Source organism: Mus musculus, chromosome 19, assembly GCF_000001635.26.
Source record: "Mus musculus strain C57BL/6J chromosome 19, GRCm38.p6 C57BL/6J".
Taxonomy (NCBI): domain Eukaryota; kingdom Metazoa; phylum Chordata; class Mammalia; order Rodentia; family Muridae; genus Mus; species Mus musculus.
The window spans coordinates 41222306-41248374 of record NC_000085.6 but is presented as its reverse complement, the minus strand read 5'-3'; the positions used below and the strand labels follow the sequence as shown (position 1 = coordinate 41248374).

The window sequence follows — 26069 nt, the reverse complement described above, 5'->3', positions numbered from 1 at the left end:
GCCTAAACTCCTGCCCTTAAGCTTCCCGCACAGCAGATGACCATTTCCTTGTGCGCCATAAGCTCTGTGTTGTCTGTCCTTACATCATCTTGGATTATTTTCTTTATGTGAGGAGTTTCTCACATAAGGCGTCTTTGAGAATAAAGATGAGGAGACCCTTTTACTATAAGGTAATGGGAAACAGGAAAATGCTGGAGGGCTAGCACAGCGAGCCCCATCTGCCACCACCAGATGGAACTGTTGGGAACTGAGGGAACTGGGGCAAATGCTGACTTTTCTTTTTGTCTTGTGTTTCCTGTGACTATTTTGCAAATCAATGGGTTAATTTGTAAATTTTACTTTGCAGATGATGTGATGCCAGGCACTTACTGTGAAATTGACTTAGATAAAGAGAAGAGAGATGCGTTTGTGTATGCTATCAAGAATCACTATTGGTATCAGATGTACATAGATGACTTACCAATATGGGGTAAGTATCCTTGGTTACAAAGTAGGATTTCAAGTAAGCAGGGGGTTAAGGTGACTGTTCCAGATCATGATGGAAATGTGTTTCTAATATTTGCCCCGGAATAGTCTTTAAGGCTGATTTTATGGCTTTCTCCTACTGGAGGCATTTTTGATACTGCCAGACCTTATAGGAAACTCTTAAGATAAAAGGTTTAATACAGTGTAACTTTTCAGACTGAAGGAACTCAAAGGCACTTGGTATAATCTGAAGTTTCCTCCTCCCCAGCTTTACAGCTTATTTTCCCCTAAATGTAGTTAGAGGGACAGAGTAGGGTTTCTGAAATTTACCTCTTTATATGACACTGTAGCAGTATGTTTTTAGGGATAGGATAATTTCTTGAATGTTTTACTTATCAATTACATTGTTATTTACCAAAGCATTCAATATTGAAGAAATATTCTCTTCTAGCTTCTGCTTGTCCATTCTGTTGGGGAAGAGACATAATATGCTTGATACAAACATAGGCATAGTCCAAAGATAACTTAAATAATTAAATTATTTTAAAGGCAAGGAATAGGCAGTTGCCATAGGCAACATGTTTGATCACAAATATTTTTCTTGTCTCTAGAAAAATGCTCTATGTATAAGTAATTATCTTTAATCTTAAAATCGTTAGCTGATCATTATGTTCATCTGCAGCACAACGGACTGAGCACATTAGATAAGGAGATTTATAAGAAAGTTAATCTCTTGGGAGGAAAAGACAAAGAGGTTTCTGTGAATTTAAGGCCATCCTGGTCTTCATAGCCAGTCCCAGGCCAGCCAGCACCACATAGTGAGACCCTGCCGTGTGCAGCAGCAGAGATGCTAGTAAGGACAGAGTGTGAGTTCTGAGTGTCAGATTTGTGACCATTTATGGTAAACATCTCTTCATCATTGTGTGCTAGTGCGACCATGGCACATGCTTGCTAAGAAGGCCAGCCTACACCTTTGCCTTGTACTAACCATGAAGATAATGGTAGAGTTGCCTCTTTATGTAAAAGACATTTAATCAACTTTGAGCTTCTGGGTGTTTTGAATGCTAAGTGGTATTACCTTGTATAAAGTGTCTTTTCTTTTGTAGGTATTGTTGGTGAAGCAGATGAAAATGGGGAAGATTACTATCTTTGGACCTACAAAAAACTTGAAATAGGCTTTAATGGAAATCGAATTGTTGATGTTAATCTAACTAGTGAAGGAAAGGTCAAGCTGGTTCCAAATACTAAAATACAGATGTCATATTCGGTATGTTTTAAAATAATTGTTTAGAGGAAGAAATGGTTGTGTTAGTAAGCTTTAGAAAATAAAAATGCATCTTAAAATTAGATGCAACAAAATTCCTCAGTGTGTCTACATTAAGTCTCCTAAAGGAAGAGGAAGTACTTCAGATCTGTGGTGTGGGTGCCACACAGTGCTGTAACGCAGTTACCACTGGCACTGGGTAGGTGACAGCTCAGCCATGTATCTTGATGGTGTTTTTAGGCTGGGGAAGTTGATGCTTTCTCTCTTTATTTGCTGCTGCAAATAGAGGTGGTGTGGAGGTCGTGGGGAGGTGTCGATTGCTGTGCTTTGCTTTGTTTGGTAAGAAGACTTCTGCACAGTAAGAGCTGTCAGAGTCATTCTCAGCTGTCAAGGTCACTTTATTCTTTATGCTTAAAAACGGTGGAAGAAAGAGAGGAAGTCTAATATAGGAGACTTTTCTCTTTGCCAGTATTTTCCTGGTCATTGAGAAGAATCCCCTTGCTTTTAGCCAATCCTGAAATTTCTTTTTGTCCATGTATACCCAATATAAAGATTACATAATTGTATAAAGAACTTTAATAGTTGTCATAAAACCATAATTTAAAGATAAAAATGCGTGCATTCTTATTTTAATTGGTTTAAATACTTATAACCTAACAAGTATTTAGCAACTGGTATTCATCCTGACACATGTGTCACGTCAGCAGTAATGATTTGTCCCTGAAAGCTGAATGGACCCACATGAGGAAAGCTGTAATATTATACAACTTCTCAGACTGGGCCTGAAGAGATGGCTCAGTGGTTAAGAGCTCTGCCTGCTCTTAGACAGAACCCAGGTTTAATTCCCAGCATCTACGTAGCAGCTCACAAGATCTTGACTCTAGTTCCTGGGGATCTAGAATCCTCTGCAGGCCTCTGCGGCACTGAATATGTGTGGTGCACAGACACAGACACAGACACATACACATACTCATGCACATAAAATAGTAAAATTAAAAATCTGGTTCTGTCAGTATCTTCCTACCATTTAATTTTAAGTCTGCCAGTATTTCTGATTTTTATATGAGTTTTACCATCAGATTATTAATCATTTATTGACCTTAATTTTTAAATTTTTTTTTCAGGTAAAATGGAAAAAATCGGATGTAAAATTTGAAGATCGATTCGATAAATATCTTGATCCATCCTTTTTTCAGCATAGGGTAGGTGTTGTTTCTATTTAAGATACAGCATATATGTACAAATCAGTTTCACTTGGACATCTTTACATATCTTTAAAATGCGTATGTGGGCCATTTTGCTTAGGACTATGGATTTCAAGATATAACTAATGGTGATTTCAGTTATAACCTTAAAGTCATAAAAATGATGGGGAATTTTAAAGGAATAATAAAACTAGCTTGCTTTATAGTGTGGTGTGAACCAGTTAAGAGGTATATAGAGAAAAGCATGACACATGGAAGCCAAAAATATCACTTTAATTGCAAATGATGGTTATATTGGAGAATAGGGTTCCTATCTATGGTCAGATGGGCTTCTTAGGTCTGAAACTCAGACTTGGACAGACCTTATGTTGATGCTGAGCTGTCGGCAGGCTTCTTTACATGGGCATCTGCCCTGGTAAGCGTGAAGAAACTGCAGCAGAAAGGATGTATCTCTTGGAAAGGAGATGAGAGAACAGTGGAGGTTTTACCAGTGGACAGACTTCCGTTTGGAGCATCTAGAAAGGGAATAATGTTCCCATGGTCCTCATTCCTCGCCCGCACATGGAGGAGGCTGGATGCAGCGCCTAGGGCAGGGCTTGGCTGGGAACCTGGGCTCAGATCAGGGATGTTCCTTGTTCATCTCCAGTTGTTTTAAAAATTCACTATAAACAGAGGGTGACACTTAGGATTAGCAACGCTAGGGGGCAGTGGAGTGCAGTTGGTAGCTTCAGCAATCTTTGCTACCTGTTTGCTTTATTAGTTTTATACTTTATCTTAGTCAAAAAACTGAGCAGCGATACTTTATTATTTTTAATAAGTATTTTCTTGGTGTAAAAAATTTTAAGGCTGTACCACATTGTATAGTTCTTAGGGTATTGCCAAAAATGTTATAAGTTTTAGATTATTAACAGTGCATTATTATAGGTATTGGTTTAAAGTTTATACCTTCGATTTCATATTTCTTAGATTAGGGTATAGCAGGGAACCTCATTAGAAGGTTTAATACTTTTAAATTTATATTTTAAACTGATACATTAAACATGTTATATATATTTATGAGGTAACATCTGATGTCCCAGTACATATTTCATTATCTACTGCTTCAGCCAAGTAACACATACTCTTCAAATTCAAATATTTTGTCATTTTTTTTCCTGTTGGAAACATAAAGGGTTTGGTAAGATGACTTAGCAGTTAAAGTGCATGCTGCCAGGGTTAGTGACCTGAGTTCAATCCCTGGGGCCCACATGGTGGAAGGAAGGAGAGAACTAACTCCCAAAAGTTGTCTGGCACCTGTGTACCCACTGGAAATAAATGTAATAAAAGTTTTCTAGAGGAACATTCAGAATTCAGTTTTTGAAATATATTATATATTATCATTATCTACAAAAGAAGATATCCATAAAAGAAACCTTTCACATAATTTCACATAGATACCTACAGAAGAGAAGCACCCTGTATGTGGTGACACACCAGGACATTGCATTCTTACCTACCTATAACTTTGTACTCTTGGATAACTTTGACTCAAGCTTTCCTCTCTCTTCAGCCTCTTGGTAGCTGTTGTTCTCCCACAGCTTCTCTGAGAGCAGCTTATGTGTACACATACACGTGAGATAATAGGGTGCTGGTTTTCTGTGCTTTACTTTATGTAATAAGTTTTAACTCTGTGTAGGACGTCTTAGCATTTAAGGCATACCTTTCTTATTACAAAGAATATATACATTTTTTCTATTTAAAATCTTGAGCAGTTGACTAATGATTAGAGTCATATAATATATATGTATATATATACATATATATATGTGTGTATATTTAATATTTTTCTTTTCTTGACTATTTCTGGGTTATTAATTTCCCAAGTATAAAGAAAAATCCCATCTTGGGAGACAACTGTCATTTCATTTTAAACTACTTTTTAAATTTTTTGGTGACACTTTTATGATAAATTTACATAGCCTTTTAAAAAATATGATGCATTCATTGTTCCATTTAGAATGCCAGTGGGCATGCAATAAATAAATTGTTGGGGGAAGGAAGGAATGATCTTATGTACAGCAGAGACAGTCAGCTGTCTTCAGAAAAGGACATAGCTTATGTCTTCTCCCTGAAGCCCCAGGATGAGTAGCGGAGGCAGGACTGCCCTTCCATTCATGCTCTTCTGTAGCATATTAGCACAAGTAAAAATCTGCCTACCCGCACTGTACAAGCCAGTATACCCTGCGTTGTTTTCTAGGGACTCTTGTAGCTCAGAGCAGAATTTCTGTGAAAAACTGCAATATGCAAGTGAGAGGCTCTGTAGCAGGGAAGGTACTGTTTGACTTGGAGTTGAAAGACTAGGGAGACTTTACAGGGACTATAAATCACACATGAGAGGAAAGTGCATGGAAAGAGAAGAGGACGGGGGATGTGCTCTCCTTGGTCAGTGAGCAGGGCGAGCCCTGACAAGAGAATAGGGTGCAGTAGAAGGAAAGGTCGACGGAGACGTGGAAGGCCATGTTACAGCACGGACAGAGTCCTGGGACATCATTAGGTTGGATATGAAGAAATTGGGCTCTGTATGTTGTAGACTAGAGTAATGATAATGAACAGTATATTGTGGAAGATTTGCTTGATGACTTTGTTCAGCTATATTTAAAAACAGGAGAGAGATCAAACAGCAGCGAGAGACTGATTAGGAGAAAGTTAGACTTGTTGAGGAGGCAGATTATACCATGGAGATTGAGAGGAAGGGATAAATATGGAAGGAAAACACAAGTTTAGTAATTAGGGCCAAAGAGAATGCTCAGAGATTAAGAACACTTACTGCTTTTGCAGAGAACATGAGTTCAGTTTCCAGCATTCATGTCTGACATGTCTGACAATTGCCTGTAACTCTAGTTCCAGGGATCCCTCTTCTGCTTTCCCTAGGCATGTATGTGTGTACCTATACACTGCCACATAGATACAGTTAGAACTGAAACCCTTTGTTAATAACTATAATGAAGAATTAAGGAGAAGGAAGGACCAGAGATAATTTTAAATTTTCAAAGCCAAATATTAGTTCCAGTAGTAGAAGCTAGAGGATAAGAAGCGAGTGGTGCACACAGGGGATGATAGTTACTGAGGGTCGTCCCACCTGAGACCCACAGAGGCGTTTAAGTGGAAGTTACGGCAGCTAGTACAAGTCTAAAGAGGAAGCTGTATGAAAGCTGGGAACTTGAGCAAACAAGGGCTGAAGGTATTTCCACCATCATCACTGGAAAGAAAGGGGAAGTTCTTGAGCCTTGGAGTCATGGTGGAATACCAAGACTGGAGCTTTAGGAAAGGTTGGCCAAGGGTGAACAAAGTGGAAAGAAAGAAGAAACGGAAGCAGCAGTGAGTGACTTGGGATGGCAGTGTCAGCAAAGGTGAGAACTGGCAGAGAGTAGGGGAGCAGACCACCCAACTGCTGAGTCCAGAAGTTCACTGCAGCGGCCCGTGAGCCGGGGCAGCGGCCCGTGAGCCGGGGCAGCGGTCCGTGAGCCGGGGCAGCGGTCCGTGAGCCGGGGCAGCGGTAAAAGTTCTTGCCCCTAAGCCACATGGCTTCACCTCAGTCTCTAGGGCCCACATGGAAGTTGAGAACAGACTCCCACAAATTGTCCTCTGACCTGCACACACATACACATATACTCAAAAAATAGTAACTGTAAAGAAGACCCCACAAAAGTTCATTGCAGGGGCAGTATTGAAATCCACATTGTGAAGAAGTGAGGGAAGAAATGTAGTCTTGTTTGAAAAGTTTGGTTGAGTTTTGATAGGGAAAAAAATGGAGTGGGAACTGTTAGAGATGTGAGTGGTCACAGCATAGTTAGAGATGTATCTATGTATCCTAGGAGGATACATCTCAGAAATTGTGTTGTCCTGGATGGTAGAAGACAGCAGGGCCTTGGGAGCTTGAAGAGGAGAGAAACTTCAGAAATACCCTCAAGGACCTTTGGGAGGTTAAAATATAAGTGAGCAAGTGTGCAAGACCGCAGACTTAGTTCAAGTCAGCTGTACTCAGTTCTAAAATGTCCTTGGAGGTGAAGTCGTGCTTTGTACTATAGGCCAGAATCTGGATGATGAAGTCAAAGGCCCTGAGGACACTGAGAAGTTGGGACTATTTCAGTGTTCTGGTGGCCACTGGGGTGACTCCTTGGGAAAGGACCTGAGAATGAGAGTGATAGGGCGTGACTAACTGAAGAAGAGAAACATCTTCAGGAAGGAAGCCTTGTCCAGAGCAGCTTGCCGTAGTGGTGCGGCTGCGGTATTGTCAGAGTTTTCCGTGTTGTGGTCCGACAGTGCCGTGCCCTTGTGTTCATCTCTCCACCTCACAGAGCACAGGGTGCTGCCTCCCTTTTTACCCGGGAAAACTGAAGCCACATAGGAATGCGCAGAGCTTAAGTTAGAACCTAAGCCCTTTCTGTTGCGCGGCCCACATGCTTTCCATGCCAAGTTGAGTTGTGTGTGCCTTTGGCTAAGTAACAGTTGGTTAGGAAATCTGACGTGAAAATCTGTGTAGATGATAGCATGCTTTCGTGGAGGTTGGTTGTAAAGAAGGCCAGCCCCTCATTTTGACTACTTATCCCCAGTGTGTCTAAAGTTTAGATTTTTATATAAATGATGAAAAATGGTAGTTTTTTTCCTGTTAACATAGAGTTGATATCATGAAACATGTATTTTATAACTGGTATTTCACATTGGTAACTCTCTTTATTTTTTGTTAATTTAGATTCACTGGTTTTCAATTTTTAATTCCTTCATGATGGTGATCTTCTTAGTGGGATTAGTTTCAATGATTTTAATGAGAACTTTAAGGAAAGATTATGCCCGATACAGTAAAGAAGAAGAAATGGATGACATGGTGAGTAAACACTAGTCTATATTTAATAAAAGCTAGTTACCCATATGCTAAATTTTATCACTTTTAATTGTGTGTACATGTGTATCCATGTGTGCGTGTGCGTGCCTGGAGAGGCTGCGGGTGACGGATTTCCCCTGGAGCTGGAGTTATAAGTAGTTGCAAGCCACCTGATGTGGGCACTTAGAATTGAACTGGGTCCTGTTCTTGAGGTTAAGAACGTGGGCTTTTAGCCATTGAGCCATTTTTCCAAACCCTGTTAAATATTTTTTTAAAGATTTAAAAAAAATTGTCTGTGTGTATGATGTGCGTGTGCTGGCATGCATGCCAGAGCATGTATGTTGAGGTCAGAGGACAGCTTGATGGGCAGTTCTCTCCTACCTTTACCTGGGCTTGAGGGGTTGTCCTCAGGTGGCCAGACTTTACCTGCTGAACCATCTCTCCAGACAATTGTGTTTTCAGATTAGAATTTCTAATCTAAGGCAGTAAGGACAGATGAGTTTTCAGGATCCAGAATTCTTAGGTTTAAAAGAAGGTCTAAAACCAGGTGCAATAGCAAATACATATAGTTCCAGATATCCAGGAGACTGAGACAGGACGATTGCTTGAGCCCCGGAGTTTGAGATGAGCCTTACTTTTCTAGGGACGTAGCTCAGTGGGAAAGTGCTCCTTAGTGTTGGATTTAATCCCCAGCAATACCACGGTTAAAAATGATTGTAATGTTACCTGTGGGGTCTAGGGTCATGTTATATTTAAATATAATCTTTTTTCTAACATAACTTAAGTGTTCTCTTAAGCAAGATAAAGAAACTTGTGATCTTCAGTCATGTTTTGTCACCAAATAAGGACACATCATACTTAGAAAACAAAATGTACTTTGGAGCGCTTTTGATTTCAGAATCACTTTTTTTTTAAAGGAAGCCTAGACTAGTTTTGATATATTTTTAAAATAATGTTAAGCGTTGAGTTAAATTTAAGGGGTGGGTAGAAGGATTAGTATACATTTAGTTTACTAGTTCAAAAGATTTATTCTTAATTTTTTATTAAATTACAGCATAAAGGTGTCCTATAGAATCTAATGCCTAGGTGCACTTCATCATTAAATAGGCTTGAGAAACAGTTTAAAATGTCAAATTTAACATGCTAAATATATTGTGGTGATGGTAAAAAATATTTCCTTCTTAAATGTTTTCTTAAGAAACTTTGTTTCAGAAATTAAGGATAATTGGGTTATTCAAGCTAAATTTAAATATGGATTTTTAAAAAAAGCTTTAGATGACTAAGTATCCATATCCAAATACTTTGAACTATAAAGGACATTTCTCTTGCATTTTAGGGCAAGTACTGATCTAAATATATTTCTCTTTTATGTCTTTGGCCATTGATGGTAGTGAGCCTTACGCACTGTGTGAGTGGCAGGGTAGGGCCTGAGAGTGAAGTAATGTTGTACTAAGTGAGACCTTTACTCTTCTAAGTTGTTTTTTTTTTTTTCTTCTTCTTCTTCCTCAGCTTTTTCTCTTCCCGCTTTTTACTTTCATGAATCTCAACATAACATTCTGAGTTAGGACAGGAATTACTGTAACTTTGAAATGTCTGTCCTCAGTATTTTGAACTGTTAAAAAAGTGTGGAAGGAGGGAGTTTAAAACTGCAGTTTCTTACCTGTGTATGTATTTCACTTTGATTCCAAATGGGCTGATTTTGTCTACACATACTTGGCACGTGTCTTCTGTACAGGACAGAGACCTAGGAGACGAGTATGGCTGGAAGCAGGTGCATGGAGATGTGTTCAGACCGTCAAGTCACCCTCTGATCTTCTCCTCCCTCATTGGCTCTGGATGTCAGATATTTGCTGTGTCTCTCATTGTTATTATTGTTGCCATGATAGAGGACTTATATACAGAGTAAGTGTTGGGACTTTATCATCTTCCTGTTGGTATAAATAGTTTCTTTAGTCATTGTAATCTATTAAGTCAGTCGTTATCAAATCTTTGCTTATTTTGGTAATTTTATTATTTTAATACTACCTGTGCTATTATTGCAGAAAGATCTTAATCTTTAAATCTAAATTTTCAAACTTGCCAGCATGGCTGGACATCACAGGTACAGTGGCTGTGTCATTGAGAGAGGCAGAAGCTACTTTAGTCTAAAGCTATTTGAAAAAGGAAACCTCTGCTCTCTCAGATTCAACTAGATCTTTATAATTTTAGTTACAAAATTAATACATCACATTTATACTCAGACTGAGACCCCTTCAGGAATAAAACAAAGCGTTTGCAGTATTGTTTTTTCAAGTCCTAGATCAGTATCTACCTTTGTGTAGTTTTGGCTATACTTTTTATTAGCAACCAAAACCATTTGCCAAACTTTGTTAAATTACATAATTTATTTATTTGTGTGTATGCCTGTGTGCTCAAATGTGTGTGTCTGGGCATGTGTGTGCCACAGCACAAATGTGGAAGTCGGAGGACGACTTTGAGGGGTTGTTTCTCTGCTTCCACTGCGTGTCCCCAGCATTGCACTCAGATTGTCAGGCTTGCCACCAAGCACCTCACCTGGTGAACCAGTTTGCTAGCCCAGTTTGCCGAAAGTTGTTGATTTGAGTCAGTAAGAAAGCTCGGGGCTTTGTTGTGTCTGATTTTGTCACCTTGTTTTCAGAGAGCCACAGCATGTACAAAGAAATGCACTGTGGTGCGGGGTGGATTCACTATACCTCGACCTCAGGCATCAGACAGCAGCTGTAATGTCCTCTGTCAGAGCAACTTTAGCTGCATTCCAATTCATAATATATCCTTACATATGGATAGCATTGCATGAACAAATAATGCATTTGTACTGCTGAAAGAATTGCTTTTTAGTTGTCAAATATTTAACCATGTGGCAAGCAAGATGGCTTAGCAGGTTAAAAAAACCAGTTTCCCCTCAACCCTGATGGCCCAAGTTTGGTCCCCCTGGGGAAGGAGAAGACTGACTTCAGAAAGGCCTGCTCTCTTCCTTCATATGTGTGCTGCAGTGTGCATGTCCACACAGGGACAGATCATACACACATAAAAACAATAACTACTTTCTAAACCATTTAACCATATGCTAAATCGCCATTCCTCTGCTGGATAGGTCCTTGAGAAAAGGACTCAATCTTTAACTTCCTGAATGCTTAGACTAACCATATAAAGGAAATAGTTCATGTTTAATAACTGATGGGGTATGTATTAACCAAAAAGCTGTTTCTCAGAAACACCGGTGATGTTTCTGTAATCTACCTTTGTGTTGCCATTCACTACCACATTTTAAAATAATTAAACTACATGGAAACTGCAGAGTTGTAAGTGTTCATATTTTAGGGTATACTATATTTTAAGGTGAAGTGGGTCCTGAACTTGAGGAAAGCATTTCAGATCTGCAAGGCCGCCATGCTTACACTAAATGTTGATTCTACATCATGCTTGAGTTGAAGCCAACCCCAATATTCAGTGTTGTGTCTAAAGAGAAACCTTTTCTAGCATCCTAGTTTTTGCTTTGCTTTGTCCAAATTTTTGCTTTGCTTTGCTTTTCAAAATGATATTAGAATTCGGCAACTCTTATTAGTGCATACTCGCTTGTAATTTAAAGCCCTTCAGTTTTGTTGTTGTTTTAATATTTATTTATTATGTATATTATGTATACAGTGTTTTCTCTGTATGTATGTATATCCTGTAGGCCAGAAGAGGGCACCAGATCTCATTGTAAATGGTTATGAGCCTCCACGTGGTTGCTGGGAATTGAACTCAGGACCTCTGGAAGAGCCGTCGGTGCTCTTAACCACTGAGCCATCTCTCCAGCCCAAGCCCTTCAGTATTTAGGTGTAAGAAGCTACTCTTCTGTGGGTAGTGTTAGGGCCAGGTCATGTGGTGTTCTGACATTTACTACAGTAAGTAGGTGTTGTGTTTATGTGATGTGTGTGCAGTTGCTTAGAAGTGGTGAAGCTGTCAGCGTTGGTGTGATGACATCAGGGTCCTGTGCACTTTGCACATTTGCACCTTTAATGTGCACATCAATGCTGTGTGAGGACTGTTGTATTTCTATCCTATAGGCAGGCCAGGGAAAGCTCAGAGAGGTGAAGTAATGGACGAAATTGCACATTGCTACTGAAGGGTGATAAAACTGGTTCGAATGCAGGTGGTTCTGTTTCAGAGTTTTTAATTTGCAGTGTTATGGAAATGAAAATACTGATGAAGTGATGTGAAACAGTGAGAAGCGGAAGCATGTGAATGTGGAGTTGGGATGATGGCTCCAGTGACAGATTGAGTCTTACGGGTAAAGAGTAGCTAGCGTTAATAGATGCAAGTTACTTTGCCTCTGTGATCACTGTGGCAATCAGAGGAGAAGCATCGGCAAGGTGTAGGTAGGACAGTGTCACTGTGGCGCCAGTTAATTGTGATGCTAGCTCTTGAGAGAGCCTGTGCTCTCCGTGGGCATGGTAAGCAGCTCCTTAGCCTCTCTTCCAGTCTTGAGAATGGCTGCCATGGTGGACTTCTCAGTATAATGAAATTGCTTATTTGAGGGTGGGGATAAATGCTTGTTTTTTTGAACAAAGAAGCAGAAGGTAGATCTGAGTGTGCAAACCATCCTGCTTGGAGACGGCAGACTTAACCCGGAAGTCCTTTGGACTCCAGGCCGGCCTTTCTGAGCGCCTTCTGTTGATAGTAAGAACTTCTGCCTGGTATTAGGCTCACCTTACACTAAAACTAGCCCTTTGTATTTTCTTTGTACTTACACTTATATCTGCCTTTAACAAACACAATTTATAAAGAGAATGGGTCATATATGTTTGTCTTTGTGAGGAATGACTGAATTAGCGCTTAATGATATTTGAGTTTTTGGAAAAACAGATTTGATTTTTTTTAACTAATTAATTTTGAGATCTGTGATTCTTTTAATTTGAGAATGACAAATTTTTGCACTTGGATTTAGTTGAAGATGGATAGAGATGAAACCCTGCGGTGTTTTTATTTTCACTGTTGAGATGTGTTTTATATTAATTCATTTACTTACTTCTGCAGCCACTTACGGAAATGAGCACAGGTGTTTGAACAGATGCTGCAGATTGCAAAACTAGTAGGCTGAAGTATGGAGGGCGTTAATAAATTGTAAATATTTCTATTTTACAGCAAATTAAACTGTCATTTAGTTTAATATTTTTCTTTTCAACTGGGCATATTTAATTTTTTCTTAAAAAATTAAAGTAAAGACTCAGCATGAAGGTTGGCTTAATTCTTTAGATACCATTACTGGGCAGAGGTTAGATTGTCAGGCTGACATAAGGCTGCCTTGTGGACCAGGAGGTACTTTTAAAAATAAGTTTTACAGAAAAAAGTAAGTTTTAGCATGTTATGTCATTTAAAATAGTAGCATTTAATACAAACTATCCTACTTGAACTTTATTTCTAATAAGCAGGCAAAAAATCTTAAATGTTGAACCAGTTATAAAAAAGGAATACTCTGTGTGTGTGTGTTTTGAACAGAATATCCTGTTTCATATGATGGAACTGCTTTACAGAGTTATAAATAGAATTTTAGTTCCGACTTGCCATTGGTGCCAAAGAAATGAAAAGTGTTTGTTTAGATTGTATTACGAATTCAACTGTAGACTAGATAGAAGTAGACCCAACTTGGTATGGTTTCAGCTTACCTTTGACTGGGAATTCTTTTATGGTTTTCTGCAATCCAGGATGGGATGTTTTTCTGTTTGTGTTAAGTAGATCTGAGGGGACAGACTCCATGTTTTTCCTGGTTTTAATTTAGAATACATGTGTTTATGCCTTTGCAGGAGGGGGTCAATGCTCAGCACAGCCATATTTGTCTATGCTGCTACATCGCCAGTGAACGGGTACTTTGGAGGAAGTCTGTATGCTAGACAAGGAGGTAACTAATGCAGGAGGTAGCACTCTTGCATCTTTACTTATTGGTGCTATTCTTCTACTGTGAAGTATTTGAAATTTTAAGTGGGCAGTATAGGTTGTAGAGATGGTAAAGGCCCTTGTTATATCATGTATATAACCTCTATCAAATCTGTTATGCTTTCTAGATGATTTTTATGGAAACTTCGTGTTTTATTTCCTAAAATTATGATTATGAATAATTAATAGATCTTCTCCATTGTGAAGTTAGCCCCAAAGAAAATGTACAAGAGTATTTCTAAATTATTGATGTTATGTTTCTTTGAGGTACCTAGCTCCCTAGATGTTCTCCAGGTGAGCCTGCCTTACAGTCATCCTTAAAGTTATATTTCATGGGTGAATATAAAAGTATGTTTAATGGCAATGGCTAAAGCTTGTAGGCAGTGGTAGGAGACAGTATTCATCAGAGGGCTCCTCATGAAGATCTTGTGTCAGTTTCTCAGGTGACAGTTCCTTCATTCTAGAAGTGTAATATTGAGGTCAGAAAGGTACTTGCATTGATAAGTATGCATATTTCACTTATGAATGAAAGGTTTTTAAAAGACCTTATCTACTGTGATTTTTTTCACAGCCTACTTAAGCCTGGGCAGCAGTAGGTGACTTTGCCTTGCATTATATTGTCTGTCTGTGTATCTGTGTCTGACTATATTTAGCAGTCTACTAAAAGGAGGGTAGGTCTGGGCACTGTGGCACATATCTATAATCCCAGTACTTTCGAGGCTGAGTCAGCAGAATTTCCTCAAATTCAAGACTAGCCGAGGCCAGGAAATTTTTATAGGTCGTAGTAGGAAATCAGAGCGTAGGATCATTTAACATCCTCCTGGATGGCCATGTTACCTTTGCCTACTTTGTAGATTTTACTAGATATAATTTGGTCAAGTGCCTTTGGTTTAGGCAGTTCTTTCCATGGCCTATAGAGTATTATCCTGACTATTTTATTTAGATGTTCAAACTCTTAAGCCTATCATGGGATACAAGAAATAAGTACTGACATATAGAATAATATCCAAAGGAAGTAAGGGCGCTTAATGTAATGTAACTTGTCCTACTGGAAACTAGTTAGGCCAAACTGTTTTGCTTATGATTCTGAAGTCTCCACAGCAGAAACAACTTTGTTTAAAATAGGAAATGTATTTATGTCTGTATATGAGTCTGCTTTTTGCCCGATTGTAAGCTAAGAACAGTTTGTCACACTTCCTTGTACTGTACCTGTTCTTAAATGTTGACAAGCTCAGGACTAGGACAGTTAGATCTTGCAAAGTGTAATTTAAAGACCATGTTCTGATTGAGACTGTGTGCTGATAGTTTTGTCTGAACAATCCCTAATAATTCAGATGAATAAAGAAGTCAGCTCAGAGAGTTGAGGATATTTCATGGATCTCAGGTCTGCATTATAGTGCGGCTTCAGATCTTTTCAGTGACCCCAGCGTACAGAATAGTGTTCTGGATCCAGTCTGAACCTGGGATAACCTGGAGCCTCGCAGGTGTGAGGAGCAGTAGGAAGCCAGCCCAGATGTCTGAGCACCTGATTGTATTGGGTGAGACCCGTGGGGAGGAGGGACCTACAGGTAGATGCAGAGTTTCATTCGTCCGTGTCTGCACCTGAAAGGATAAAGCAATGTTAAGTGTAAGGATGGATTGGAATTTACAAATGTTTCACTTTAGTTGTCACCCCTATAATTAATTACTTCAAATGCTGGCCATTGAAAAGGAAGGATTCGTGAGACATTTGTAAAAAAGAACTGTAAAAATGAACTAGCAGAGAAAGTTCAGAATTGAGTTTCTTTGGAGGAATGTTAAGATTTGTGGTGGTAACTCTACCACCAAGCATGAAAGATCTGCGACAGAATTTGAATTAGAAAAAGTTAGCTTTATATTTAAACCGTAACAGATGACATACAAAAGGTCAGGATGGTTCAATGGCAAAATCAAAACAGTGGCATCAGAGTATTGATGACAGATCAGTGCTCTTCATTGCAGTACAGCTACTTTATAAACTGAAGAGCTTGATTGCTCTTTATTAGATAATTGATATGAAATAAATTGCATATCAGGTTTAATTACCTTTGCATTGAATTTTTGAGTTTATAATTTGGAACTACATAATATATTTTAAACATTGCATGTTTGTCTGTGTAGCTCAAATTTTTTATAGCGTCTCTTTTCTTTCAGGAAGGAGATGGATAAAGCAGATGTTTATCGGGGCATTCCTTATCCCAGCTATGGTGTGTGGCACTGCATTCTTCATCAACTTTATAGCCATTTATTACCATGCCTCTAGAGCCATTCCTTTTGGAACAATGGTAAGTTACTTGAATTTTAATTTTAAACAGTGCTTAAAACCATTCTAATACAAGGCCTGCTGCCTCTCCAGAGTCCCCTCCTATTGGGTGTTCTGAAGTTTCAACCAGTCCCTGTTGAGACTCAGAAAGTTTTTGCTAGGCTCCAAAAACTATCGGCTACATATAAACCTAAGGTTCCCTACATTCTCTTGAATCTGTTGGTTTTTAAGCCCGGTGGTGGTGCACATCTTTAAGCCCAGCTCTTGGGAGGCAGAAGCAGTGGATCTCTGAGTTTGAGACCAGTCTGGTCTACAAAGTGAGTTCTAGGACAGTGTTGTGGGCTACACAGAGAAACCCTGTCACAAAGCAAACAAAGAAAAGTAAAAGAAAAGTTGATATCATAACTTTTATCAGAAATGGGAGAGAACTAATGAATGAGTATATTTTAGAGGAAAAAAAAAACACACATCAAGAAGCATGAGTGTTTTATTAAACTGGTCAGTGTTCTGAGGTCCTTTTTTGTTTCTGTGATAAAATACTGACCAAAACCAAGAAAAGAGTCTAGTTTACTTAAAGTTTATAAGCCATCATTAGGAAAGCCAGGGCAGGCAGGGTTTCAAGGTAGCAGTCTGAGGAGGCAGCAAGCATGGAGGAGTGCTTCTTCCTGACTTCCTGCTGGGCTCACTGACTGCCTACAGTGGGCGGGGCACTGCACCATCCCTGTCCCACAGGTGTGCCTGCAGGCCAGTCTGAGGGTCACAGTTCTTCAATTGGGATTCTTCTCAAATGTGCCAAGTAAACAACTGAAGCTTAACAGTGACGTTCTACCCCTACCGCCTTTGACACGCAGACATATATCACTCTAAGTCATAACCTTTCCCTTCTTGTTCCCCAAGATTTACTACTATTAAAATATAAAAGTCAGCATGCCTTTAAAAGGACCCTCTTTAAAATATTTATCACTTTAAAAGCCCAATGTCTCTTTTAATATCGAGTCTCTTTAACTGTAGGCTCCCATGAAATAAAACCATGTTATATACTTTCCAAAAATGAGAGAACCAGGGCATAGTAACAATAAGATTAAAGTACCCCCCCCCCAATCTAACAGTATAAATCAAATATTGTAGCTTAGTGTCCAGAATCTGGGACTGACCTGCACTCTAGAGGGATTAGGCAGCTCCAGGCTGGAAAGCTCTTCCCGTCCCAGCACACACAGCTTGTCTTGTGAGCTCAAGCAGGGTCTATTTATACTTGCTGATTGCTTGCTTTTTTTTTGTTTGTTTTTGTTTTTTTTTCGAGACAGAGTTTCTCTGTATAGCCCTGGCTGTCCTGGAACTCACTTTGTAGACCAGGCTGGCCTCGAACTCAGAAATCCGCCTGCCTCTGCCTCCCAAGTGCTGGCATTAAAGGCATGCGCCACCACCTCCCGGCTTGATTGCTTTCTTTTGTGGATGTCTCCAGTATGCTGAACACTAAAGCTGAACCTTCCTTCACTAGTGGCCTCTGCAACCTCTTCAGGGACTTCAACCCTGCCACATGGTGTTAAGCCTCAGTCTCTCTCCATGACCTCTTCACTCCTGCCATTTCCACAGCATTATTTGCTACCAGTATTAGTCCATTAATGGGTTGATATATTGATTATATCAGAGCCCTCATGATCAAGGTAACTAGATTATATGCCATTATTTAGCCCTACCATCTAGGAACCAACCACACTTGCACCCACAAGAGCCTCTTTGTGGGTAAATGTTTCATATCACTTGAGAATGGGGACAGGACAGGTTTACCAGGGTGTTTTGAGAATGGATTGTAGACACGAAATCTTGTGTGACCTATTAAGCCTCATATGCTGAATTTTGAATTATAGGTTTTCAAAGAACCATAGTTGTAGTTTAAGAATTGCAGGGTATCACAGGACCTAATCACCTTTCTACTCTAAACAGTGTTCACTTCAGCATGCACCCATAAATCCTGAGTTCTCCTGGTTTTGTCTCTGAGGTAGTAAACAGTTGGTAAGGGTAACGGGTGGTCTGTGTTGATTGTCATTTTGAGGCCTGTTTTAGCTGAGCATGGGAATCCTGAACATAGAAATATTCATAAGCTTTAGAAATCAGGTTTTACAAACATATAGGAAGATGTCCTCTTATGGTTACTTGAACAATAACTGGAAAAAAGTTACTTGAGGACTCAAATTCTAATATGGGAAATTCATGATATGTAATCAGAAATTACCACAGTAAGGAGATGGAGGCCAAATTAATGGCACTTTATAATAATGACGATAAAGCTGCATCTCAGATGTAGTTAGCATACAGAATGCCCAAGTGTACTGTGTACCCAGTAGTGAGGACCTGTGAAAACACGCTAGCTGACTATGGGCAATGACCAGGTAAACACGTGCATTTTATAGAGAGACTCGTAAGAAAGTCTCAGAACATGGGCTCAGTATTGGAACAGATAAGGTAGTTCTTTCTTCCTCCTCTTCTTTTTCATCTAATAACGTTCACACAAGAAAAGGTAAAGGGAGCTCTCTGATGAGCAGGAAGTTAAGCTAAAGCCAGGCCATGGACTTGACTGTGTGGCATGCCCAAAGTGTCTTGGCTTGTGTGCATGTTTTCTCAGCATATCATATGGCAGGAGAGAAGCTCATGAAACTGGACCCGGATTTCCTTTTCTAGGGGGAAAGGAAGAAAGTAGATTCCACTTTACAGAATGGAGTGGATTTATATTGACGAGGCACAAGATTTTAGAACTGATATTAACTTTTTTTAAAGGATGGAGAAGTAGGGAATGAGCTTTGTGAGCTAGTACAAATTCATTAAAGCAAAATGGTTAGAACACCATCATTTGCACATTTGAGTTGGTTTTAGAAGCCTAGAAGAACACAATGGCATAGAAAACAGTGGCATCCTATTGGACAAGATGAAGAAATGTGGCCAGAGTCCTAGAAAAGGCTCAGTGCACAGAGTGGAGCACTGGGATCTTACCGTGCAGTACGCACTGTGCTTTACGTCGCATCTGAGGAACAGTTTGCTGCAGAATGCTCAAGACATCATCTAAAGAGATTGGCTCTGATGGGGGCAGCGTGTTTTGTAGTTCACATTGTTTTCATAATCATTATCCTGGTTAGTTTTCAAAGGAACGAAGTAGAAACTGTGGGCACAGTTGCTTCTTGCATGGAGTAAAACTCGCAAAGCTTTTGTGTACTGATCATACGGTTAGTGGTGCAGATGGGGTTCTGCTCACTGGGCTTTCTGTTGATACTTCTTCTCCCTTGCTGTCAAAACGAGTTTCTCCAAGCCATGCATGTAGGCAAAACCCCCATACACATAAGATGTAAAAGAAAGATTCCACTTGTTCCGCACCAATTCCAGCACTTGGTGCAGTTGGTCCTCTGCAATGTAGCCACCAGGTCAGGGTACAACAGTCCTAGAGTTCGTTTCTCAGTGCTTGAGTCACAGTGAAGGCTTTGTGGGGAGGATTGCTTATTTGTGTATACATCTTCTTTAATGGATATTGAAGTCTTTTGTGCTTCTATTTTATCTCCCACACCCCCATTTCCTTTCCCCAGGCAGAGTCTGGGTAGAACTTAAAATGCAGGCCAGGCCGGCCTTGAACTCGCAGAAATCCACCTGCTTCCCAAGTGCTGGGGTTAAAGGTGCGCAACACCACACCTGGCCTTATTTTATTTTTTACATTTTTTTTTTTACATGTGTGTGTGTGTGTGTGTGTGTGTGTGTGTGTGTAGTGTGTGTGCAAGTGTGGTAGAGAGGAGAGCATGGCGGTGCTAAAGGCAGGTGTCTAGAAGAGGACAAGTTGTAGGAAGAGGTCTCTTCTCTCCTTCACCGTGTAGGCTCCGGGTATGAAATGCAGGTGGAGATTTGACAGCAGGCACCTTTTACCCACTGCACCACCTGCCCTGATTATTTTAGTGGTATGTCTTATTAGATGGGAGGAGTATTTTATACATGGGAGATAGAAGTCCTTTGTCTTAAGTGTTTTGCAGCAGTAGTCTCAGTAATATTCTTCTATTTTATGTATTGCCTTTTAATTTTCTCAAGAGTTTCTATTTAAGGGCAAAAAAATCACTAAATTTGAAGAGCAGTATATTGATAAATTTTTTCTAGTTTGACCTTATAATTACATGTAGGTAAGTTAAGAGGCATTGTGTTTCTAATCCATCCTGTTTAGATGTCTGTCAGTCCTTCCCCAAATAAAGGTACAGAGAGAGTCCATGCAGACTCAGTCAGAAAGTCCGTTTTAGAAATCAGTACAATGCAAAGATTATTAAGAAGCCAAATCAACTTTGGAAAAAGTGTCATTCCAAAATGTATAAAGTTACAGTAACCAAGACACTGTGTGTGGTTAGAATACAGCTTGCAGGAGTTGGTTCTCTCTTGCCGTGTGGTTCTTAGGAGCAGAACTCTTGGTGGCAGGTACCTATTGAGACATTTCACTTGCCCTTTTTTATTAAATTTAATTAATTAATTGTTTATTTAGAGACAGGTCCTCTCTTCATACATAGAGTCACTGCTAGCCTTGAACTCCCATCTCTTGACTCTACCAACTAAGTGCTAGGATTAGAGCTACCTACCACCACACATGGCTAAATTAGCTCTTAAGTCTTAGTTGCTTTCTTACATTTTCCCCTGTGTATTTTTAAGTTGCTTATGAATAAAGATTTACTTCTTTTCCACCCCTCTCTTCCTCTTCTTCTCTCCCACTTTCTCATCCTGATGACCAAACCTCTGGTACAATATTGGGTAGACAGGGCACATGCAGATTGTTGCCAGGCTGGGAGGGCATTCAGCTCTGTGCCTTTAAGGAAGCCCTTGCATGTCTTAGATGCCCTTCATCAGGTAGATGCCCTTCAACAGGCCCTGCTGTTCCTGGGTAGTCAGGAGTTTCTGTTGGAAATGAATGTTGGGTTTTGCAGCAGCTTTTCCCTGCATTTTTGGAGATAAGGTCTTAAGTTAGTCCTATATTTCTTTAATAAAGCTCCTGTATGTCTCTATATATGTCTATACGAGAAGTACTGGTCTGCAGCTTTCTTAAAATGCTTTTTCTAATAAGGTTAGCTTTCTGCGGCACATTTTTCATTTCAAGTCTACTATCTTTTTATAGAACTGAAGTAACTCAAGAAACAATGGAGAGTTATAAGCTAGCATGTTGAAACTCTGTGGACAGTAAACAGGTTTCTCAGATCTTTGAGTTGGTAGTACCCATATTATGGGATCCATTGGTTGGAATGCTTGATTTGAGACTTCTGATTTTTAATAAAGTTATAAAATATGAGTTAGAAATGTGGTTAAAGAAATCATCTGCTGTGAGCAGGGGTCAAAGAAATACTGGCACACAGTAATGGCTGCCAGTGGTAGATTTCTCAGGTGGTGACCACTGACATTCTAGCAGCTGGTAACAGAGGCAGGATGATATAAAGTCAAGGCCAGCCTGGGCTATGAAGCTCCACACTCCCCCTTCACTCACACACACACAGAGGGGCGCACAGGGGAGAGACAGACAGACAGAGACAGAGAGAGAGAGTGTGTTCCTAAGAATCAAGATAGCTATGAGCAGTTAAAGTCTCCTTAGAATGGATTACCTTTAACAGTGTCTCCTTTAGCATCCTCCAAATAGTCTGTCCTGGTTACATTTGCTCTGCAACCCATGCACACCATAGATTTTCCCAAAGCCAGTCTCTAAGCAAATGTAGGTATTATATAGATCTTTGGTTTCTGGGTGTAATTGACCAGCTAGTAGATATTTATGTATATTAAGTACTGAGAGGCACTGCTTACTTTAAACTTGTTCTTTTGTGGACACAGATGTCTGTCTGGGAAGTAATTCTGTCCCACCCTTCTGCTCATTTCACTTCCGTCAGGATGAGGACCTTGTGTTAGATTTCCAGTGCAGTAGACAAGTGGTTCTTGAATCCTTAGCTGTTAAGTTTCATTTTAAAATGAGACCTTAAGTGAAAGCCCAGTAGAGGAACAAGCTGTAACTGTGAGCCTGCTTTAAGGAACTCTAAATTTAAAAGGAGAGAAATAAGGTTGGATGAATGCAAGTCTCAAGTCCAGGGTTAGGAATTACAGGAGTCAACTCAATACTTAAAGTCAGTGTTAGCACTGACACTGAGAAAACCCGGGCTTGACCAATGCATCCATTCCATGTCACACTGTCCTAACAGCTCGCCTCGAATTCTTGTATTCTCTAAGTGAACTCATATAGAGTCTGATGGAAAAGAGTTCAGAACTGGTTTCCATCTGATCAGTACAATTTCTAAGCAACTGCCCAAACTTTTTAATCATCTATATAAAAAAAGATCTGATGGGAAAACATTTTATTTTATTTTTTATTTATTTATTTTTTTAAGGAAGAAAGGCTTTATTTTAGCTTGTGTTTCCAGGGGATGGTATGGCAAGGAGGCATGGCCAAATGTTAAAGGAACTGACAACAACTTATTACAGTACCTAAGGAGGATGCTGGGTTTCCTTGAAGAGCAATATGCCCCTCAAACAAAGGACATGTTCTGTGAATATCTTATTCACAGAGCTGTGATCATAATGTGAGCATGACCCTTTAAGACACTGTTCACTCTTATAAGGTCAGGTCTCAGCCTGAAGACATTAGGCACACCCTCCTGCATCTCTCTGGACAGACTCAAGAAGCATCTGTGCTGTGACCTGATTGCTTTTTTTTTTTAATTAGATATTTTCTTCATTTACATTTCCAATGCTATCCCAAAAGTCCCCTATACCCCCCCCCCCCCGCCCTGCTCCCCTACCCACTCACTCCCACTTCTTGGCCCTGGTGTTCCCTATACTGGGGCATATAAAGTTTGCTAGACCAAGGGGCCCTCTTCCCAATGATGGCCGACTAGGCCATCTTCTGCTACATATGCAGGCAAAACATTTTAAACAGTGCTATAAACAGTTGGTAGTTTAAGTGTTTATGGAATATTTTATTGAGCTTTGTCATGGACACAATGTTGAGGGTGCTTTGTGCATCTGTGGTTAACTGCATGTAGCACACAAGTATTGTACTAATTAATGTCTTTGCTTGTGTATTTTTAGTGAACAAATGTGTGCATGCTTGATGAGGAGGTAGGGAGATCCACAGACCACTGTAGCATTTCAAACTTCCTTACTCTGTGACACTTGCCAGAAGTCCAAATATAGACCCAAAAATAAAAGAAATGTGATTCTGATGTTTGTATGGAAATGAGTCATTCTAAGATCTCTTTTTTGTTAATATTTTCTGTAGAATGTGTTTGAATCTATGTTATTAGACTTAGGGACATGTAAAAAAAGCCAACTGTTTTCCTGGGCTGAGGAGGTAGTGGAGTTTATAGTGTGGGCCTATGCACAAAAGCCTGGCTCTTCCCCACCCAGTGCCATATACATGTGATTAATTTCAGCAGACAGAGAGCCAGAGGCTCAAAGTCATTTTTGGCTACATAGCAAGTTTAAAGCTATCCTGGAATACATGAGACTGCCTCAGGGTGGAGTGAGCAGAGACAGGAGGAAGAAAGGGGGTAAAGGGGAGAAGGGGAGAGGGAGAGAGACCGACCTACTCTTATCTAAAAGAGTTCCAAGAGGTCCTGTACCTTCATCAGTGAGGTTCTGTTGATGGCTTATAAACATTCTCTTGGCCATGAATCTCACATAGGAACATTCCCTTCAGTTTCTCTTATTCTTCTTTGAAATTAATGTTATAGTAAAGGAAGGCACAGAGCTCTTTATTATGTGTTAAGCAGTGGTTCTCAACCTTCCTTATGCCATGACCCTTTACTACAGTTCCTCATGTTGTAGTGACCCCCCCTACCCATAAAAATTTTTTTGTTGCTACTTTCATAACTGTAATTTTGCTTTTGAGTGGTCACTCAGGTCTTAGGATCATCAGAAATGCCTGTTTTCTGATGGTCATGACCCACAGGTTGGGTGGGAACCACTGTGTTAAGGTATCTGATCTGACAGTAACTAAGAAGGGACTCAACAGCAAGCGGCCTGAATTTGCCACCCTCATATATATGTGTGTGTGTGTGTGTGTGTGTGTGTATATATATATATATATATATATATATATATATATACACACACACATGTATGTATGTATGTATATGTATATGCCTCACTTAACTCATAATACAACATTTACAAGTCCTACAGTGCTTGTTTATTTCTCACATTGCACATCTTTGTTACGTTCGCTTGAATTTGTGTCCTAACAACTGAGACAAGTAAGTTCCTGAATCTGATGTTTTCAAGAGTGTTGTGACGCCGTCTCTGTTGTTCCGTCTTGTTTCTTCAGTTTCTACTCAGCGTTCCTACGTTAGAATCTCCAGCTGTAGAATCCAGAGATTGTAGAGATAATCGGTTCTGTTTTACTGTTCCATAGAGGAGATGTCTTAATCAGATATTCTCCAGAAGAAAGTATCTCAGTGTCCTCTAAAAACACCACAAAATAAGCATTTTCATAATTATGGCCTTTTTGTAATTTTAGACTTTGAGTGGGCAGGGTAATATTTGGATCATTTTATTATAGTACACAGCGTATACACACACACACACACACACACACACGCACGCACGCACGCGCGCGCGCGCGCGCGCGCGCGTTCCTGTTAGTGTTCTCAGGTATTGTAGAAGAGAAAAGTACCCCGAGCCCAACAAGTCTGGATTTGAGTTTTGGGCTGGCTTGTACCAGCTGTGTGCTCATATATATGAAGTTAGCCTCACTCGCAATGTTCTTCACTTTATACATTTGGGGGACTCCTTGTGCATGTTAGGAGCTCAATAAAGTGTAATCAAGTAACCTGGTTATAATAATGAAAGATAAGGAGTAGACATATCAAAAACAGGATAGGTGACAGGGAGAGATGTAAACGGTGCTCTGTCAGAGGCAGCCAGGAAGCATAGGCCCAGTGGGAGCTGAGGGTGTGAAGGAAAGAGTTCCAACCTGTGTTGGATTCCGCGGGGCCGTCTTCTTCTCTCTCCAGTGCTGCAGTCCTCGTGTTCTCCTTACTAGAAGTTAACATTTTCTCTGTGACCAAAGGGCGTTGGAGTTTTCAGGTGTCTTACTTGTTTTTATTAGTGGTTTTGTTCTCTGAGTAACCACATACATTTTTATTTAATTTACAGGTGGCCGTTTGTTGCATCTGTTTCTTTGTTATCCTTCCTCTAAATCTCGTTGGTACAATACTGGGTCGAAATCTGTCGGGTCAGCCCAACTTCCCTTGTCGTGTCAATGCCGTGCCTCGTCCCATCCCGGAGAAAAAATGGTAAACAGATGCTAACGCTTATTTGCTGTGTCACAGTGTATGAGTTCTGCAGGCTGTTGTGTGCATACAGCTTGTGTTTATGCAGATGAGTGTAGAAGTTTACAAATATATTTGTTTTCATTTTCCCATCAACCCTCATTGTAAAGAGTATAGTAAGCTATACCCTTATTCTGCCATCTGAATATTAGTGCGATTCTCGTGTCAGTACACACAGACAAATACACTAGTGTGTAGAGGTGGAAGTGAAGCGTCGACAGTTCTGTAAGCCTGTGGCCAGATGTGGCCATTGCCAGTTTTTGTAAATAAAGTTTTATTGGAACACAAAATCTGAAACCCTCTCAATTGCTGAACAATCTGCCAACTAGTAGTTTATAATGTCCTTTTCCTTCCAGATACTTTATTCTAAACATTGGCCTATTTATTCCCATATAAGTCTCCCAATTGAGAGATAAATTATGATTGACACCAGTTGTAATTAAATATTTGAACACAAAACAATCTAAAGGTATACTAATTTGATACTTCTATGCTTAAAAAAAATAGGGAAAACATTAAAAGTCTTTGTTTTCCATAATTAAACCATTATGTTTCTATAAGCAGAAAACCTTGTAGGGATAGTAAACATTGCAGTTTGTAACACAGTAGCCTGGATCTGAGCTAGGTGTAGGAAGGCTCGCTCGCTCAGCTGTGGTTTTCTTTTTCTTGTTGGTTTTTAATCGCATGGGAACCAAAATCCGAGTACTAGATCTGGCTTTTTATTGGATGGTTACCTAGGATA

General features: G+C 39.8%; 1 protein-coding gene across 1 annotated transcript in view; it reads left to right on the top strand.

The window, feature by feature from the left end:
* Tm9sf3 (transmembrane 9 superfamily member 3) overlaps positions 1–26069 on the top strand; it is a 53163-nt gene that overhangs the window by 15630 nt on the left and 11464 nt on the right. The window contains exons 3-10 of the mRNA NM_133352.2: positions 347–469; positions 1572–1732; positions 2854–2931; positions 7667–7798; positions 9531–9697; positions 13600–13694; positions 15902–16032; positions 25152–25291. Coding sequence (NP_579930.1) covers positions 347–469; positions 1572–1732; positions 2854–2931; positions 7667–7798; positions 9531–9697; positions 13600–13694; positions 15902–16032; positions 25152–25291 — 1027 coding nt within the window. The remainder of the gene's footprint in view (positions 1–346; positions 470–1571; positions 1733–2853; positions 2932–7666; positions 7799–9530; positions 9698–13599; positions 13695–15901; positions 16033–25151; positions 25292–26069) is intronic.